This window comes from Vigna umbellata, chromosome 3 (genome assembly GCF_029865625.1).
Source record: "Vigna umbellata cultivar VRB3 chromosome 3, Vumbellata_1.0, whole genome shotgun sequence".
In the NCBI taxonomy this organism is placed as follows: Eukaryota; Viridiplantae; Streptophyta; class Magnoliopsida; order Fabales; family Fabaceae; genus Vigna; species Vigna umbellata.
The window spans coordinates 15,753,807-15,774,276 of NC_142167.1; the positions used below are offsets into that span (position 1 = coordinate 15,753,807).

At 32.5% G+C, this 20,470-nt stretch overlaps 2 protein-coding genes across 3 annotated transcripts; one reads left to right on the forward strand and one right to left on the reverse strand.

Annotated features, from left to right (window-relative positions):
• The first annotated feature begins 723 nt into the window (after positions 1-723).
• On the forward strand, positions 724-4,195 carry LOC124826921 (ABC transporter F family member 1). 2 transcript variants are annotated; one of them, XM_047299889.2, is made up of 6 exons: positions 966-1,108; positions 1,623-1,747; positions 1,865-1,938; positions 2,027-2,237; positions 2,330-2,564; positions 2,743-4,195. In XM_047299889.2, exons 2-6 carry the CDS (start codon positions 1,685-1,687, stop codon positions 3,798-3,800), a joined length of 1,641 nt encoding a protein of 546 aa, XP_047155845.1. In that variant the 5' UTR covers positions 966-1,108; positions 1,623-1,684; the 3' UTR covers positions 3,801-4,195. The 2 variants fall into 2 exon arrangements, with proteins under 2 accessions (XP_047155843.1, XP_047155845.1); XM_047299887.2 differs by lacking the exon at positions 1,623-1,747 and having other exon boundaries at positions 724-1,108.
• Positions 4,196-6,159: 1,964 nt separating this feature from the next.
• LOC124826917 (protein SMALL AUXIN UP-REGULATED RNA 54-like) lies at positions 6,160-6,884 on the reverse strand. The gene has a single exon (XM_047299881.2). It carries the CDS (start codon positions 6,847-6,849, stop codon positions 6,445-6,447), a length of 405 nt encoding a protein of 134 aa, XP_047155837.2. The 5' UTR covers positions 6,850-6,884; the 3' UTR covers positions 6,160-6,444.
• Between the last annotated feature and the right edge of the window lie 13,586 nt (positions 6,885-20,470).

The following is a 20,470-nucleotide window of genomic DNA, read 5'->3' on the forward strand; positions in this document are numbered from 1 at the left end:
GTTTTAGTAACAAGTATTTTAATACCGTTTATAAACGGGTTTGATGCAGGTATTATACTACCCGACCTGCGAGTACCCGTTGCCCACAAAAAGTAAAAATAATAATTTAATTTAAAATAAAATTAATTTATATTTTATTAGATTAAATTTAATTAAAATAAAATTTTGATTTAAATTTAATTTAATTTATATTAAATTTTATATATTTTTTTGTAATGTTATTTTAAAAATGTATAAAAAACATATTTATAACATTTGCGGATATTCGCGAGTACTTGCAGGTTTGAAAATATCTGCACATTTTTTTGAAATGGATACCCATACGAATAGTGGGCGGGTTGTGGGTAACTTTCATTTTACGGGTCGGAATGCGAGTATAAACTATCTGTACCTGACCTTATCCGTTTTCATCCCTATTTAAAAACATTTGAGTGTGCATGAAGAACAATGTGGGGTGCAGGAAGAAGGCCCCTAAGCTTTTTTTTTGTCCGTGTAAGGTTTGTTTGGAGAAAAATCTGGGCTGGCCCATTTAGAAGATCAAAATAAGAGAATTTGCTAGGAAGCCCATTATAATAAGGAACTTAAGTTGCATAAAAGCACCACTGGTTAGCACAAATTTATAATTTGACATAGCTTCTTTAGTCACAGTCCAACTCGAACACGCAACCAAAGCGGAAGCCCACAGCTCCCTCCCTCCCTCTCTCTCTATATATATCCCAAACCTCGCCTCACTCTGTCCACAACTACCTCCTTCAAAAACGCAAACCTCGAACCCTAAGCTTTCTCTCGGGTTCGGTTTTTATTTCTCTTTGTTCCGCGAAACCCTAGGTCGTATTTTAGATCTATTTTCGTCTCTCCTTTCCGATCCTCTTGATTCGTCTTCGATTAGCGATTAAGGATGGTGTCGGACGCTAGCAAGAAGAAGGCTGCACAGAAGAAGGCCGCCGCCGCCGCTAAAAGAGGTGGAAAGGCCGCCGCCGCCGCCGTCGTCGCCGCTGCATCTTCCAAAGCTGCCGATAAGGCCGCCAACGGAATAGCCGATATGCATATATCTGATCGGACCTGTACCGGTGTCCTCTGTTCACATCCTCTTTCCAGAGATATTCGAGTGAGTAACACCAACCGTGACTGTTGTGATTACATAGTTATACATAAATCTCTTTGTTGTAGGGAATTCTCTCATAATATAGGATCATTTTTGTAAAATTGATGAAAAAACTACGACAAAAATTTATTTTAGTTATATCATCTATCAGAGAGACTTTTATGTTATGCTAGGTTTTTTTTCCCCTGAACTCTACTCCTAATTTTTGATGATACTCTACCAGCCTGCAAAATGTTTAGTAATTTAGCGCTTAGATTTTTTCGTTTGCACTTTTAATGAGAAATTATGCCTTAGTTTGTGGAAAACACAAAATTCTGGGAAGAACTTCATTAAATATATATTCGATTTAGTGTATACGTTTTTTAGATCAAAGTTTACAGCAGACCTAACATTATTGACGCACTTGTTGCCTGCATCCTTATAGCGGACATAATCTATCTTGATAATGTGTAAGTTTTCTAGAATGTGGTAGACATTCCCGGTTTAGTGAGTCTTACTTGTAGCTTATTGTTGCTAGCGTGCGTGCACGTATTTGAGCGCCTAGCTGGGCAGTTGGGTCTGTAGCTTGGCTATTCTACCATGTTGCCATGGTTCTCCTTTGTGAATGTAACCAAATACTCACCCATTACAAACCCTTCTGAGGTAGGTAATGTTGTGCAGCAAATGGACATTTCTGCCAAATTAATTATAACTTTGTTAATGCTGAAAATGATTAGTGTTTTGTATTGATGCGATTGGTCATGTTTTCTTAAATTGCAGATAGAGTCTCTGTCTGTTACATTCCATGGACATGATCTCATTGTTGATTCTGAACTGGAGCTGAATTATGGAAGGTTTGTTGTCCTTACCCTTTCTGGTACATATGTAATGCATTACTTCAATTTTTTGCCAATGATTGTTATTGCTTTGAATTTCTTTCAGGCGTTATGGTTTACTTGGGTTAAATGGTTGTGGAAAATCTACACTCCTTACAGCCATTGGTGAGCGGGAACTTCCAATTCCTGACCATATGGATATCTATCACCTCACGCGGGAGATTGAAGCCTCTGACATGTCTGCATTGGAAGCTGTCATAAGCTGTGATGAAGAAAGGTTGAAATTGGAGAAAGAAGCTGAAATTTTGGCGGCACAGGTTTTTTTAAGTGATTATTTTTCTAGATTTTACCCCTTTTTGTTTTTAATTTTGTAGGCTTGCTAACTTTGTTTGAGAAATCATTGTTCTAGGATGATGGAGGTGGTGAGTCCCTGGAACGTGTTTATGAGCGATTGGACGCCTTAGACGCAGCAACTGCAGAAAAACGTGCTGCGGAAATCTTATATGGTCTTGGCTTTGACAAGCAAATGCAGGCAAAAAAGACACGTGATTTTTCTGGTGGTTGGAGAATGAGAATTGCATTAGCACGAGCTCTATTTATGAACCCAACCATTCTTCTACTTGATGAACCAACCAATCACCTTGGTATACTCTCTACCTTGGCAATCGTCCATCTTTGGCCTTTTAGGCATCTTCTGTTTTTTGATTTAGTTATATTGAATTTGGTGTGTGCATTTTGTTCCACTATTATTGTTGTTATGATTGTTGCCATTTTTGGAAATTTCTACCTGCTTGTTCTTAATTTTTTAAAATCTGTTTGCAGATTTGGAAGCTTGTGTTTGGCTGGAGGAGAGTTTGAAGAAGTTTGAACGTATTCTGGTTGTGATTTCACACTCTCAGGACTTTCTTAATGGTGTCTGCACAAATATTATCCACATGCAAAGCAAAAAACTGAAGCTCTATACTGGTAACTATGATCAATATGTTCAGACTCGTTCTGAGCTAGAAGAGAACCAGATGAAACAGTATAAGTGGGAGCAGGAGCAGATTGCCTCAATGAAGGAATATATTGCTCGATTTGGTCATGGTTCTGCAAAACTTGCTCGCCAGGCACAGAGTAAGGAGAAAACATTGGCAAAAATGGAACGTGGTGGACTTGCAGAAAAAGTGGTCAGGGACAAGGTTTTGGTTTTCCGTTTTACTGATGTTGGAAAACTTCCCCCTCCAGTTCTCCAGTTTGTTGAGGTGTCGTTTGGTTACACTCCTGATAACCTCATATACAAGAACATCGACTTTGGGGTTGATTTAGATTCTAGGGTCGCACTGGTTGGACCCAACGGGGCTGGGAAGAGTACACTACTGAAGCTAATGACAGGTGATTTGATGCCTTCTGATGGCATGGTTAGGCGTCATAATCATCTTCGGATTGCTCAATATCACCAGCATTTGGCTGAAAAGTTAGACTTGGATATGTCTGCTCTACAGTTTATGATCAAAGAATATCCTGGAAACGAGGAAGAGAAGATGAGGGCAGCGATAGGGAAGTTTGGGCTATCAGGTAAAGCCCAGGTGATGCCAATGAAGAACTTGTCCGATGGGCAGAGGAGTCGGGTGATATTTGCTTGGTTAGCTTGGAGGCAGCCACAAATGCTTCTTTTGGATGAACCAACCAATCATTTGGATATTGAGACAATTGATTCTTTGGCTGAGGCATTGAATGAATGGGATGGGGGCTTGGTGCTTGTTAGCCATGATTTCAGGCTCATAAATCAGGTGGCCCATGAGATATGGGTATGTGCTAATCAAAGTGTGACTAGATGGGAGGGTGACATTATGGAATTCAAGGCTCATCTAAAGGCCAAGGCGGGTTTATCTGACTAAAGAAGGTAAGGTAGTAGGGATTTCTCATTGCCCAAGGATTTCTCACTCGTTGTTCTTGAGTGGGTGGTACCGTTTGAGTTGGATTTCCCTCAACTTGGACGATTTCCATTGGCATAATCGGTATATGGTATAGAAAGTGGTTATGATTTTTGTCCTAGCCGAGATGCCGGGGTTTGGACTGGTAATATTTTTTTTTTCCATTCTACTATTACTATTTGTTGTGCTTATCATTTATTTGCTTGGTTGTTAACCAGCATGGATAAATGGGATATCACCTTGAGGTAGACAGTCCCTATCTGAATACCTACGATTGAGAGGCTTATTCTAGAAAATGAACTATTGTACCCAGAGTGTTATATTTTTGGTATTATAATTACTGTTAGTTCATTATTTCACTTTCTTCCCTGGTAGCTTTTCATGAAAACCTTGTAGGGGGAATTTCGCAGTACATGTCAAAAGTTTAAACCTTCTACTTACTGAGAGTTAGGAGACTTTAATAAACAAGGAAAAAAATAATGACTTTTCTTATTTGCTTCTCTCGGATGAGAAAATTTAAGAATTAAACTGCTATGTTTCAATAATTTTGAATTTTAAAACAGGTAGATGTATTTTATTGAGAAACTTGAAGTATTGTAAATATCCCTTCTGTTTAATTCTTTTCAATGCTACACGAGAGTATATGACAGGGCTATTATTTTTTCGGAATATAAGACTCGTTTTTTATTTTTCTCTTTTATGAGTATATAGGTTTTATATAAACACATAATTTATATTATTTTTTAATATGATTCTTAAGTTGTAAATTACACATAATGTGTATTTAAATGAATATATAAAATTAAAGTTAATATGAATATTAAATATTTTTTGTATAAAATAAAGTAGCGTAAGTAGTAAGAAAATGTGGACACGCAGGTATTGCTTGTGTTATTCAATAAAACGGAAAAATATGCAAGACATGTTCTCGCCTATAAAAGACATGTATCCGAAAAATGAGAAACACTCTATAAATCTTTCTTTCGAAGAGAGGATTTTATAATAGTTATTGATTAGTAAGTATTCTGTGGTCATAAGACTTTATTTTCGCTCTAATGCATTGATAATTCATATCTCATGCTGTTGTATTGATTTGTTGGTTCTCTCTCTAATGTTGGTTGAAGTGTTTTAAATGAGTAGTCATTTTTAAGGGAAATCTAGCAAATTGTATGAGAGTGGTTTAACACATTAAAACTAATTTAACATATTAAGATAATAAATCGAGAATATTAGAATATTTATCTAATGCACTGATTTAGTCAGTCAAATACTGTTTTAATTGACTTATTGAAAATTATATTTTAAATTGTAACTCAATATAATGTTTGTAAGTTGAAATTTACATAATTTATTTACTATAAAACACAATCAAAATATATATTAATCTTGATTTAATCTATTAAATTATGTGAAAGTATTTTTCGAAACTCACAGAATAATTAACAAATTTAATATGATAGTGCCTAGATATGACCATAAGAGATTTTTTAGAAAAAAGAAAAAAAAAACATTTTTACGTTGATCTAATATCTCTGAACAGGTTAAAAAAATTTCTTTGGCGATAAAGATCAAAGTCTTCAACATCTCTTTTACAAAAATCTTTTGGCAAAACTTAGTCGAAGTGATGCCTAAAACTTTTCATTTACTTTAAAGAATCTTAATAAGGGCTGTGTTAAAAGGTATACATACTTACGGTAAGTTTCATATAAGAATATCTGAAAGTGTTTATGTAAGCTAAAAAGGAAAATAAAAATTGTTGATTATTTTTTTATACATGAGTAATAATAAACTTATGAAAGTTTATTAGAATGTTAATTTCTACATTGAGAGTCTGGATACAGCTCTTTATTAGGATGAAAAAGTAAATCATATATAAAGTCTTGATATATTACTATTTCTTTTGAACTCAAACTTTTTTTATATATGCTTCTCCAAAATCTGAGAAATATCTTTTATAATGTATTTTTCAATATTGAAAAGTTTTAAATCAATTTCATAATCTTGCAAAAGAAATGATGATACTTGATTAGCATAATTAATTAATTCATAGAAAATAGTTTTCGATTCTTTTTATAAACTAAAAAAATATCAATTCGCCCTGTTTTTTTCTTCTAATTACCTACTAACTAAACCCCTATTTTTAGATATTTTAAATTAAAAAGATCTTGCTTGAATTCGAATACAGTAGAATCATTATGTTTAATATTTAAAATATTTAACTCAACTTTCCATTTTAATATCTGAATTTAAGACTACAGATTGCATTGAAACAATCTAACAAGAATTGATATATATATATATATATATATATGCACTCTTGAAACCAATCTCAGTCGTTATATATGCAGAAAACATTATAAATGTTTCAATTTATACTGTCATGTATAATTAGTAAACATTAATAATACGAGAATACTAAAATTTTCAGCTATCTGCTATGTGCTATGAATCTATGATCCTTTTTTTCCTTTTTCTGACAACTGCTAATAGTACTTTAAATAAAACCCTCAATGTAAAAACTCTAGCAGTAGTATATGCTCAATACATGAGTACATAACTTTTGTAGCTTTTAGCCATGGTTTTTCTGCAGGAGTTTTCCCTAGCAGCATCAGAATCGTCTTCTTTCTTTCCATTGTTGAGCCAATAGCATCTCAAGTTCACTAGGCCTGCAAGGTATGGTCAGTGCACCATGTTGATCAAACCCATATTCTTCTGCAGCTTCCTCCAACAGCCTCAAGAATCTTGCGTTCTTTAAACAGCTCAACGGAACCACCAATCTCTTTGTCTCAATATTATCCTTTGCAATCACAACAAAATGCCCTTCTTTCACATCTTCAGCAACACACCCTCTGTCATCTCCCAATTCTTCATAATCTCCCTCACAGAAACTTGATTTATGTCTCCGCAACAAGACACTCTTTTGAAGCTTTTCCAACATACCCTTCAACTTCAAAATACATCCCAGAACCCTCATTTTCCTGCTGCTGCTGGTTCTTACGCTGAACCTCCCCATTGTTTATGTTCTACTGCTAGATTATTGCTTCTTAGGTGACTGACTGAACATATATTTATATGTGTAGTGGTGGACGAAGAGCTTGAGAAAAGAAGAGACTAATTGGAGGGTAGATACATCAGCATGTTGAACAACACTGAGACCAAACACGAAAAAGAGATATGGTACAAGTTAGTGGTTGAAAATTGTACATGCATGAGACTAGTAGTGCATGCATGTGCAGGTCCTAATTTGTCGAACTTTAATTTACCAAGAAACGTCTTTTGTTGTGCATGTTGTGTCATGTCATGTATCTGCCTGCACTTCCTAATTATTGATTAACGAATTCTTAATTAACTCTTTGAAGGAATTTCTTTTTCCATTAATGTCATTCCTTATTGAACAGGTTGGAGTAGGAACTAATATCCGTGGTGCAGGTACCTATCAGGAAGATCTTTTATAGCTACTTCTTTTATAGCTACGTTTTCTTGTTTATAAATGTTTTTAAACAAGTTTTAGCAACATATTATAGCCACTGTTTTCTGGTTTTTTATATGTTTTCTCGTTTTTGATATGTTTTTAACTAAGAGTGGCATAGGGATCTGAATCACTTTAAAGTAGACCATAGAAAATAGCACTGAAAATTTTGCCCCACAAGAGGCAGGCTGACGGATTAACAAGCAGGTTTGCTATTTTTTTTTTTAATTCTTAAAATTTTTTATATGTTAAAAACATATTTAATTATGTAAATCTTTTTTAAGTACATTTAGTTACATAAATATTTTTTAGTCTTTTAATTAATTAATTAATATTTTTAATTAAATAAATTAAAATAACTATTAGATTAAATCTTAAACTACTCGATATCTGTAATTTAATATTTAAATATTAATAATTTAAATTACAAGTATATTTGTATCATAATATAGAAAAGTTAAATTTTATATTATTTTTGTAACATTATAAAAATACAGTATAAAATCATATACGAGAATAATCACATATTAATAATACTACAGATAAGTTCTACACATAACGAAATACTATTATGGCCGAACGACCTTACATAATATCAGGGAATTAAAACCGTACACTGACTACAACTAGACCGAACGGTTTACAAAATAAACTTATACCGAACGGTCCTACAAAAGAAGAGGCCAACAACTTACCGAACGTTTCTAAAGTTCGACCTTCACTTCCACCTCTTCCAGTGCTTCTTCCAGCAACTCTTCTCCTTCTGCTCACAACACAGACAAGATAATAAATAGGGTAATCTTATGTAATTTAGTTGATTAAATAAAAACATACAATGTTCGTGATTAAATCAAACAACAACCAAATCATAATTCATACGTCATGGCATACAAAGACCGACCACTTGACTATGACTGTCAGGACTGTATGAATCTGTGTAGCTATGACGTTTGTGCACCCGGGTGATGTAATAACTGGGATACCCTCAACAGCTGCCACCCGAGGTTAATCCGTTTCGTCCAAGTTAACCTTATGGACTAGGACCTCCTGCCATTCTCACACATGACTTACTTCTCTCTACGTGAGAATGAGTAATCACGGAATATCAGGATAAACGCCTGCTAAGCTTTGCCCACATTCATACTTTACAAATCAATAACCAATTTCGGAGATATTCCTCCCTGGAATACTCTTTCATAACCAAACTATTTCATTCGCATCACATTTCAAATTCTCTTATACTTCATCATCAATACATTCAACTGAAATAAGATTACACTTTCTCATCATAGCACAAGTTCGAAGGGAATAACACTTCTTAGAAACTAACGTGACCGAGCGCTATTTACGAATTTATCTACTTTAATAAACAGACTCCTAAGAGTTCAAACCGGACGCCACGAAGCCTAGGACGAGTACTAAGACTCTAGGCCGAACACCTTTTAAAGACCAACACTGTTTGACACTCAATACTAATAACTGATGAGAAACTATGAAGTAACGAACGCTATTGAGTTTGGCTGAAGACTCTTATTCTAAAAACGGTAATAATAGATTACTGAACGAGACCGAGCACTTGGTTTAAGACCGAGCCCTGTAGAAACCGAACACTATTGAACGAGCGCTGGTCCAAGATCAAGTACTTATCAAGAACGAGAGCTACTGAGACCGAACGCTTGGTCCAAGACCGAGCACTACTAAACTTATAAAATGAATGAATATATATATATATATATATATATATATATATATATATATATATATATATATATATATATATATATATATATATATACACACACACACACACACACACACACACACACTTGCGCCACGCTTCTTTTTAATGAAAAATAACGATAACATCCACGACTTTAAGTAGTATAGTATACATTAACGAAACTGTTTAGGAAACCTAAGGAGAACTACACTTAGGCCGAACGCTCATTTACATATATCTAATATTATAAAACGATCTTCATGAACGAACTTCTCTCCAGAAGAAGAATTTAGTTTAGACGAACGCTCAAAGGAAAACTGAACAGTCAATACTGACTCTTGGTTATAGTTTACAAAATTTTGCAGAGTATTACAGAGTGACACTTAGACAATAACCCTAAAGCATGAGAAATTAGTTAAGACCATGCACTTCCATGAATAATCGAACGATCACTAATGACGCACGACCATACTACAACATTTACTCAAAATATTACAGTTTGAAGATCAAACCCTATCTCAACTCAGTTCACACCATTTATCAATCATCCATCACACATCTAAACATGTAGTAACACGCATATTTCATACTCATCAAATAATCAAACAAAGTATCATACAAACATACAAACGTTCAAAACAAGAATCTTAATCAAATTATATAAGCTTCCCTTACCTCTAAACGTAACCGAACGCTCACAGATGCAGAATAGAGCTCACCACTATCAAAGACCTTAACATTCGATAGTCACGCATTAAGAAACTAAACCAAACAAAAGACCAGAAATACTCAGAATAATACGATTCGCTCATGCAACCAGAAATCTGGGTTTACATGCGAAAAGAACGAACGTGCTTAGGAGAAAGTAACTCACCGACTTAGAACCACAACCCGATCGATTTAAACGAAAGCCCTTGACGCCGGGAGAGTTCAAACAGTGTCTGAGAGGTGATCGGAAGAAGAAAAATGAGATTTTCTTAGAGAGAAGATGAAGGAGATTTAGAGAGAAGGAGGAGAAAATGGTTTCAGTAGTTTGGAGAAGAAGGAAAGCATGCAGAGAAGTGACACGACATTTGAAATTTGGCATTAAATACTGCCTTCACTAAAACCGAACGACCACTCTCCTGCAGCCACCTGTTTTCCACTAACTGAAACGTTGACTCTCTCCTTGGCACTTTGCTCCCACTACTTGGGGGTTTTTAGTGGATTTTAATAGATTCTGACAATTGTAATTTTAATTGAAAAGAATTAGTATACCAAACTAATATATTAAAGTTCAATTTTGACTTGTTGACAAATTGACTAAACGAGTCAAAATATCCTAACCCAATTTGTTGGCGTGATCAGCTTTATATTTTTATACAAGTTTTAGTAATTATATAGTTACTATTTTCCTATTTATAATGTTTTTCTAAAAAAGTTTAGGACCATATTATAGCCACAGTTTTCTTATTACAATATGTTTTTAAACAAGTTTTTAACAATTTATTGGATAGTGGTTTGGGAAATAAAAAGAATCACGCATTTTACACAAATTGGTCAATACTATAAATATCTACGAGAAATTAATATTTTAACTTGTAAGATATTATTAGAAACTTGGTTAAGGGTGGTAAACAAGAAAGATATATAAATATGTAAGTGATAGATGTGATTACAAAAGAGATAGGTGGATAAAAATAATAGGTATTAGTTATGTGCTAAGAAAATGTGAAGAAGATTAAACTAAAACAAGAAAAATAAACAATGCACGAAATAAACATTAAGTTTAAATAATATAAAACTAAAGACGAGTAGTTTCAGGTTTTTTTAATTTTTAATTAAAAGTGGTCACAGTTAATATATTTTAACAGTGATTATTTAGTTTGATCTTCTGCCTAATGATAGTGTCTTAGGTCTTGTAGAGAGGAGTGAGAGTTACTTATAAGAATCAACAAGGAGATGTTTGTTTAAAGATATTTTCAGGAATTATTTCCAGAAGTGTTATTACAAGGAGTAACATTGTATAAAATGTTTAAAGATGCTTTTATTTTGTTTTAACATTTAAAGAAATATGTTTGATAAAAAACAATAAGCAATTGTTGACACGAAAATTATATATAGATTAAAATAAATAAAGTAGGCAAAATATGTTTTGAGTTCCTATAAAATTTCTAAGTTATTAAATATGTTTCTATGTTGTATTATTTTGATGTGCCTGAAATTTATAAATATTTTTAGATTTATCTAAAAATTTAACATATATTTCAATAGTATGTGTTCTTCCCAGTTCGGTTATGTGTCTTGTCTTAGGTCTCCACGATACTCTTTTGAGTTGTATTTGTGATGCTGCTAGTTGAACGTACTATTTTGAGTTGTATTTGCGATGCTGCTAATTGAATGTCATCGTTGGTTGTCGCTTGTTTGCTTGCGTCTTGCAACACATTGTGTTCTCCATTCCAAGTAAGTTTTTTTTTAATATTTTTAATATAAGTAGGGTTATTATTTATAAAATTAGATATGATTTAGAGATATTTTATTAGTGTTTATAACTTAAATATAATTTTTTTGTTTAATGTTATTTATATTTAGGATTTTGATAATGTTATGATGTGTTATAAATACTTGTTTTGTTGGTGTTGTTTTAAATGTCGACCTTGCTTCAAAGAAAACATCATTCGATGTTATTATTGGAGACTCTTTTGTACCATATTATTGATCATAGTAGATTTTTCTTTGGTCTGGACGACTCGTGATTTTTACCCTTGCATTGAGGGGTTTTCCACGTTAAAAATTGTTAATATGTCTTTGTGTTTTGGATTCTATTTTTGTTTTATTTATTTGGTGCTGCTCGCAGATTCTCGCAAGAAGAAAAACTGAATTTCCGCTGCGTTATTACTCTTTACTAAGTTACTATATTTTTTGTCCTTCCCCGTGCTCCATAACAAAACTTTTTTTCTTCAAATCAAAACCATCATTGATAAAGCATAGTCAAGTACGTTTCAAATGACACCTTTGTTCATTCATTCTTTTATACTGATAACAAACTCTCATTCTATAGCTCAAATTCCGTTTTCTTTTGGTATTTAATCCTTTTCTTCAATACATCATTTTCTATTCCACCTTTTTGTTTCCTATTACAATATAGACTAATTTTTACTTCAATTCATTTTTGTAGATTTTTTATGACACAACCCTTGGATTCAAATGTCTTAGCTTATGTTAAAAAATGCAGTATTGTAACAATTTAAAGTAATAGACAATTAATTTATACAATTTGTATATGTTTATAAAGATTTGTTCAGAACTATGTTTATTAATTTTTGTTTATAATTATATATGTTTATTAAACTCTGTTTATAATCTATTAAACTGTTGTATTGAATGATTGAATAATGAATATGCATCTCACAATTTATGGAGATTGAGGCTTTTGTAAAAATAGTCATTAAAATAAAAAAAATCATTTTTAACTATGGTTCTATAGGGAACTATTGATGTACCTTTTTGCTAATTTTTTTTTTTCCATATTTAACAATGGACAAAACCAAACCATCGTGGTTTTTAATCTTTTAACAACAGTCATTTGAAACAGTTGCTTTGTCCAAACTTTTAACAATGATTCAAAAACCGTCTTTCGAGAAACATTTTAACCGTCTTAACCAATATGACAAGACTACATTCTCAAATTTATATTTCAAAAAATATTTTCTTATTTCATAATTAAAACAAACACATGTGATGCTCTGCAAAATGAAAAAAATAATCATTTTAGTAATGAACATCCTTCCTAAGCAATGGTTGTGACCAGGTGATGAATCTCTACCTAACATACTTTCCTCTTTAAAATGCTTCATTTATATTTTCTTTAAGATATTTCTTCTACCTATTTTTATAAAACAAAATGATTTTTATATCTTGTTATTTTTTTAATAAGTAACATATAAACTAAAATTTAAGGAAAATTAAATAAAAAATAATTATTATATATGAACAATATAAAAAGTTATATAGTCATTCAGTCATCTATCACTATATATAATTCATATTTCTATTTTACCCTTTATAATATAATTGTTGTTAACTGAATTTTTAAAATAACTACTATTTTTGTTTTTTTAATAAAGCTCAAATACAATTAATAACGAAAAAAAATAGTAAACTAAAATATAATTTTTGAATTATTTTTATAATGTTAAATATGAGTAGCTTTTATTTTCAATAATTAAGTATGTTTCACTTATAAAAATTAAAGTAATTAATATAGTTTATATTGTTTTATGATGCAAACAAAAATAAAAAATTAAAAACTAAAATTATTTATAATCATTTATTAAATAATTTATTATATTAAATCAAACATATTTTTATATTATCACCTCACTTAAAATATAATATATACACAATTATTATTATTGATCTCACCGCCAAAGTCCTTTTGTTTCTTTTCTGTTTTTTTTTTTTGGTTTTTTTAATTGTTTCTCTTTTGTAAGAAGGAGATACATTTGTATTCTTCATCCTTTTATTTTATAAAAAATATTTTTCTACATTTGTGATTTATGTTTTATCCATATCGTTAACCTTCTTCTTCTTCATGTTTTCTTTTGTCTTTATCGACACGCTTCCACTACTAATTTAATAAATACTTTCGATATTGATTTATTACACCATAACCATATTATCACATGTGCTTATATTAGTTTCTGGTCATCATCCATTAGAGTAAAGTTTTGTTGAATAGACATTCTATATATTAAATCACATACAAATTAAGAAGTTTCATAGTAGGTGTAACATTCCAATTTCTTTATAGTGTTCAACTACTTATATATTACATTTTTAATAAAATACCATTCAAGAAAAGATATATATAATTGTCATTACAATTATTCAAAATAATATACATATAACTGTCATTACAGTTATCCAAAATAATATATATTAACAGGATATAATTATATTTATTGTCTTATACTACAAAAACGTAATATAAACTTTTCTAAACATAAGAAAATGATGGAACATTCTACTAAACTTCAGCTCCGCTACCAGCTAGCTCATGCTCACTAGAGACACCCATAAGCTTACACTATTAAAGTGATGCAAAAGACAAAACAAAACACACAAACAAACAACACAAAAGTAAATATAAGCTAAAGTACCAAAAGAACATATATATATTTTAAAACAATAATATCACATTCATAATATAAATCAAGCAATACAGAAATAATACCATCAACGTTAAACTCCAACCATTGGATATATATATATATATATATATATATATATATATATATATATATATATATATATGTATATATATATATATATATATATATATATGTATATATATATATATGTATATCTATATATGTGTGTATATCTATATATGTGTGTATATATATATGTGTGTATATATATATATGTGTGTATATATATATATGTGTGTATATATATATATGTGTATATATATATATGTGTATATATATATATGTGTATATATATATATATATGTGTATATATATATATATGTGTATATATATATATATGTATTGATGTCAGACTTATGGAAGACTTGTCTTGTGTGTGTTGAAACAACTTTTCCAAACCATAATACCATACCATCAAATTTTCACACAGTTAATCCATCAAACATCTATGACCCAAACTAGTGATCATAGACTTAGATCTCCTGCTACTGTCAAAATTTGTACTCTCAAAACACAAGCATGTGGACCGAAATTGCTACCACTTGAAAGGTTTATGATAACCCTTTTTCTTGTGGTGTTGCATGTGACAACATGAACGGCTATTGTTCTTATTGGTATTATATGACTTTGATGGACACGGTATGTCTATGATGATTAACTTCGTAGCTTGGCTTCAGTGAAGTTTAACCAATTTTAGTTTTCTATAGTGAGTGAACTGCTAATGATCTTAACTAGTGGACTTTGATATCTTGTTTAATATGTTTAATATCTTGTTTTAATTGGTTACTTCTTTGAATAGAATCGATGGACAGAGATGTTTCCTTCTATGATTTCTAGAGCTATCAACCTCGATGTTATATCTAATGACATGGGTGGAACAAGAAATGACACTCTCTACAAGTGGTGTGTTTCTTTGCTGTATCTATGCTTGACTTTGTCTTAATAGTTGCTGGAACCGATGACTAGGATTATGCATTTCAGATGCATATTAAGGTACAATTGCTTTCACCACTAGTTCCTGTTTGCCAAGTGAGATTCATCCGGTTCTGTCTAAGTTCTTTTTAAGACTATTTTCTTTTCTCTTTAATCTTTGCTTCAATTTGTTTATTGCTTCTTTTTATAGCATCTGTAGTTTTATAAAATGGTTTATGATATCTTCATTCCTTTTTTTATAGTGAACAGGGTGTTTTGACATATCTGATGTAATATTTTTGCAAGAAGTTTCACTCTACTTCTTTGTCAAATGAACTTTGTTTTGATTGATGTAACTTATTGATCCTTTCAACTTCTTTATCAAGTGAACTTTGTAACTTTGTTTAATGTTTTAATTAATAATAACATTAAACACAATAATAACTTATTGATTCTTTCAACTTAGTCTGTTGCTGCAAACTTAGTGCAAACCATAAGGACAAAGGCTACAAACTTTCATTCTTGTTACTTTAATAATTAGCCATGGCCAAAACTTTCATAAAACAATACCATAAAAAGGATCGTAAACAATAAGGCATGAGACATGTGTAACAGAAGAAAAAAAACCTTAAAACAGAGAAAGGCATGACTGAAAAGAAGAGTGCAGACACGTTAGTCTTTTAAATGAGCCAAATGTTTGTTGTATAAGAAGCCATAAACCACTATTTCCCTCTTTCAGTAAAAGATTTTTGTCTTTTGTTTTTTTGGAAAGAATGTGGTTGTGACACATGTTAAAAACATGCTTTTTTGGGTTTTTGTTAAATTTTTAGATTTTGAAAACAGTATTTTGGATCAAACTTTTTAGGTTCTAAAACACATAAAATAAAAAATATGTATTTTAAATTGATTGTTCCAAAATGCATATTTTTACTTTCTTGGTTACGTGTTTTGAAAAGTAAAAATATAGTTCAATTTTAGTTTTTTTTAACACTTAAATTTAGTTTCGTTTTAAACTAACATTCATTCTTATTTGGTAGTTAACTGATCGAGAAAACGTTAGCGTAAAAGATGTAGCATTTGGCATTTCACCATATACATTAACTGCAAATACAAATGTAACAAGTGGAATTTGTCATGCTTTCTTTTTGGAAAATTATCATTTTTAGTATAATATTAGTTTTGTTGCGGCAGGATTTAGAACTCTAATCCAAAACATTCAAAGTTGTCTGCTCCGATGTTCAGTTGTGTTGCCTTCTCTCTTCTCCTTGTCCAAGCCGCGGGGGAGGATGCCTGCAAAAGACACTCCGACGCTCAAGTCAGTGACTTTGCATAATAATCTTGTAATCAAGGAGTTCTAAGTTTCAGTTCAAGTTCAAGTCACCTGTCTCCTTTGCCAGACAAATATTTATAAATTATAATGAGCTTACCGTTAGGTCTGACTCATTAACCACCAATGAATGACAATTGTCAATAAATGACAATTATTTTCATTAACTCCCCGATAGTTATTACTATTAATTACCTTAACGGCTCTTTTTACCAATCGATCAGCTATGAGCCCACAATAACAAGTTTATTAATTTTATGTCCCAATCCTGAAAGCTTATATGACCCTGATGTTCGACATAAAATAATCAATTGGTTAAAAGACCATGTATATTCTGGAACATTTCAGAAGGGTTTAAAGGTCAATACTTTCACACTTTCAATATGTATAATTAAAACTTTCAATAAGTATAATTAAAATATAATGCTTTTTAAAATTTTCTTTTTCTATATATTGTTCTAGTGTTTTGTTTTATTACTTTAACCCTTTTGCATATATAGAATCAACATTTCGGTACTTTTTTATAATTTTATTTCTACCTTCAATTTAAAGGTCTAATGGAAGTGGAAAAGTGGGTGATAAGAGACTGGTTCGAGCTATTGACATGATTGCATTTGAACTTGATCTACTAGAAGGATTTGATTCACACTTTAAGAAGTTGAGTCTAGGTGATAAATTGCCTATCAAATTCTCCAAATGATTAATTGTTAGAAAGACAAGTTATTAAATTACAGTCAATGTAATTGTTAATTTTTTAAGTTCGATTGCAAACAATGTAATTTTCAATTTCTATATAACCGTTTATAGATGATTAGATGTTTCAATATTACATTTTAAATTGAGGAACTATTTTATGTGTAATTATTTATGTAAATATAGTTATGAACTTTGTTAGGTTAATATTACATTGAAGGAACTATGTTGACGTATTAATAATAGAAACAATATTGATTATTTTGTTCGTTATTGTTATTCAAATGGTATTCTGAATTTTATGCAGGTCTGGATATAGATATTAACACATACAGATTAAATATTCTTAAAAAGCGGCACTTTTTGCATCGATTATAACACCAACATGTATAAAAAGTGGATCTTTTTACACCAACAAGTTTTTTATACTTTTTTTTCACATATTAGGCATAAAACACCAGACTTTTATACCTATTTTTGAGCATACCTGATATAGAAAGTTAACTTGTTTATACCTATTCTAGAACAGTATAAGAAATTGAAAACTTTTTATACCTCATGTTTTAAACATGCTCGAAAACCAGTATAAAAAACCTTTTAACATGTATAAAAAGTCGAGCTTAGGATGATGTCCTTCTAGTTGATCCAATGAGGGTAAGGGTGAAACAACGACATAGTTAGGTTTTCATTAAATAGGTATAAGCCTTCTCCTTAAAAAAATCTCTAGATTTTATTGTTAGCTATCATCTTTGTAACATTTTATTTAATAATTTTACATTATTAAAATAGAATGTTACACTTCTCACTATTAATTATAATATTAAGAAAAATATAAATGTTGTTGTGACTATATATATTCATATTTTTCAAATATTTATGATATTATAATATATTATAGAATATGTTATATTAAGATGTGTGTTAACTTATATGATATAATTTACCAAGATTTAGAATTAATGTGGTACAGGTTCTTTCACCTAATTAACGAGAGTCTTGTTTAAGTTTCAATTACCATTAACAATAATGTTCATCTTTCATCTCGATATTTCTTGCCATAAATACTAATATGCGTGATATTTATTAATATATATGATTAGGACAATATTTTATAAAATAATATTTATTTCATAATATTTAAAACATACAAATGATTAATAACATTTATATCCATAATCATTTAAATAAAAATAAAATAATTTTTAAAAAAGTTAGACACAATCACAATAATTTAGATTATCTACTATATATATTCAGAACAAAAATGCCAAATTTTATTAGTAGTTAGTTTTTACATTATTGGTGGTTTTGTTATATATTTGTTATGATTACGAAAATCATTGGAAAAAAAAATAATGTTGGTAAATAATTATTGACGGTTTTTATTTAATCACTGTTATTTAAGAATATTTTCATAACGTCATTACTTTTTAAAATTTTCCAAAATTATCATTGGGGTAATTGAGATTTCCAAAACTACCGCTAAAGTTTTCAAAACCACTCCTAATTAATGAGTTTTTTAAAATCACCACTACTTAGAGTTTATCAAACTGCACTGGTGCAGGGCTATAGACGTCCGTTATGTGGGCTTTTTGACGTCCGACCTCCAACGGACGTCTATGCGGGTGACGTCTATGTAGACGTTCGTTGTGTCAGGCCAGACGTTTATACAAACGTCCGTTGTGTCAGGTCGGACGTCTATACAAACGTCCGCTATGTCAGGCCGGAAGTTTATATAGACGTCCGTTGTGTCAGGCCGGACGTCTATATAGACGTCCGGCACCTCGACCCTTGACGTCTACTTGGCTGTATTGTTAGTGGTAGGGGCTGGGGGGTTGGACGTCCGTTTGTGCACTGCCGGAACGGCCTAAGAATGTAGCCCAGAAATAGTCAAAGGGAAGGAAATCGAGGAGGGAACGGAATAAAACGTAGCCCAAAAACAGTCAAAGAATCCGCCCAAGAACACGCAAGAGACTGCAAAAAAGTACCGAAAACGATTTTTAATCGGTTCAAATCAAAGGTATTTCATCACAGAGCAATGTAATCGGATTGAAAGTTAATTTAAACGGTACAAAAAAGAGAAAACGCACCTGGAAAATCAATGGAGCAGACAGCGTTCGCGGGGAGAAGACGAGCGTAACTGCTCGCGGGTTTGCGTTAACAATATTAATACTGTTATAGACGTCCGCCCCCTCCCAGGACGGACGTCTATAATATTATAAACGTCCGCGTCCTCCCAGGACGGACGTTCAAGTGGCTGAGACATGGGGAGTTGAAACGTTCAGTGTTCAGCCTAGTGAACGTCCGCGCCCTCCCAGGACAGACGTCTATAATATTCTAAACGTCCGCGCCCTCCCAGGACGGACGTTCAAGTGGCTGACACATTGGCAGTTGAAACGTTCGGTGTTCAGCCTAGTGAACGTCCGCGCTCTCCCAAGACGGACGTCTATAATATTATAAACATCCGTGCTCTCCCAGGACGGACGTTCAAGTGGCTGACACATGGGGAGTTGAAACGTTCAGTGTTCAGCCTAGTGAACGTCCGCGCCCTCCCAGGACTGACGTCTATAATATTATAAACGTCCGCGCCCCCCAGGACGGACGTTCAAGTGGCTGACACATGGGGAGTTGAAACGTTCAGTGTTCAGCCTAGTGAACGTCCGCCCCCTCCCAGGACGGACGTTCAAGTGGCTGACACATTGGCAGTTGAAACGTTCAGTGTTCAGCCTAGTGAACGTCCCTCCTGGGAGGACGGACGTCTATAATATTATAAACGTCCGCGCCCTCCCAGGACGGACGTTAAAGTGGCTGACACATGGGGAGTTGAAACGTTCAGTGTGCAGCCTAGTGAACGTCCGCGCCCTCCCAGGACGGACGTCTATAATATTATAAACGTCCGTCTCGCCCCAGGACGGACGTTCTAACGGCTAACAATGGGGACTGAAACGTTCACTTGTTCAGCCTACTAGACGTCCGTCCCCCCCAGACGGACGTTAATAATAACGTCCGTCTTGCCTCAGGACGGACGTTCTAAGGGCTGACCAGGGGGACTGAAACGTTCACTTGTTCAGCCTACTAGACGTCCGTCCCCCCAGACGGACGTTCATAATATTATAAACGTCCGTCTCGCCCCCGGACGGACGTTCTAAGGGCTAACATGGGAGCCTAGTAGACGTCCGTCCCACTCCCACGGACGTCTATAATATTATAAACGTCCGGCTCGACCAAGGACGGACATCTCGAGTTTTACTTATTTACGAATATGCCACCTGTCAATTATATACGTTGGGGCTTTTGTGGACGGACGTCTATGAGGGGACG

What these genes read in the sequence shown, in the direction of transcription:
- LOC124826917 (XM_047299881.2), bottom strand. Translation starts at nt 6,849, where the DNA reads ATGGGGAGGTTCAGCGTAAGAACCAGCAGCAGCAGGAAAATGAGGGTT.
- LOC124826921 (XM_047299887.2), top strand. Translation starts at nt 899, where the DNA reads ATGGTGTCGGACGCTAGCAAGAAGAAGGCTGCACAGAAGAAGGCCGCC. An exon ending in CTCTTTCCAGAGATATTCGA is followed by an intron (nt 1,109 to 1,864) that starts GTGAGTAACACC and finishes CTTAAATTGCAG; the next exon opens with ATAGAGTCTCTGTCTGTTAC. An exon ending in CTGGAGCTGAATTATGGAAG is followed by an intron (nt 1,939 to 2,026) that starts GTTTGTTGTCCT and finishes AATTTCTTTCAG; the next exon opens with GCGTTATGGTTTACTTGGGT.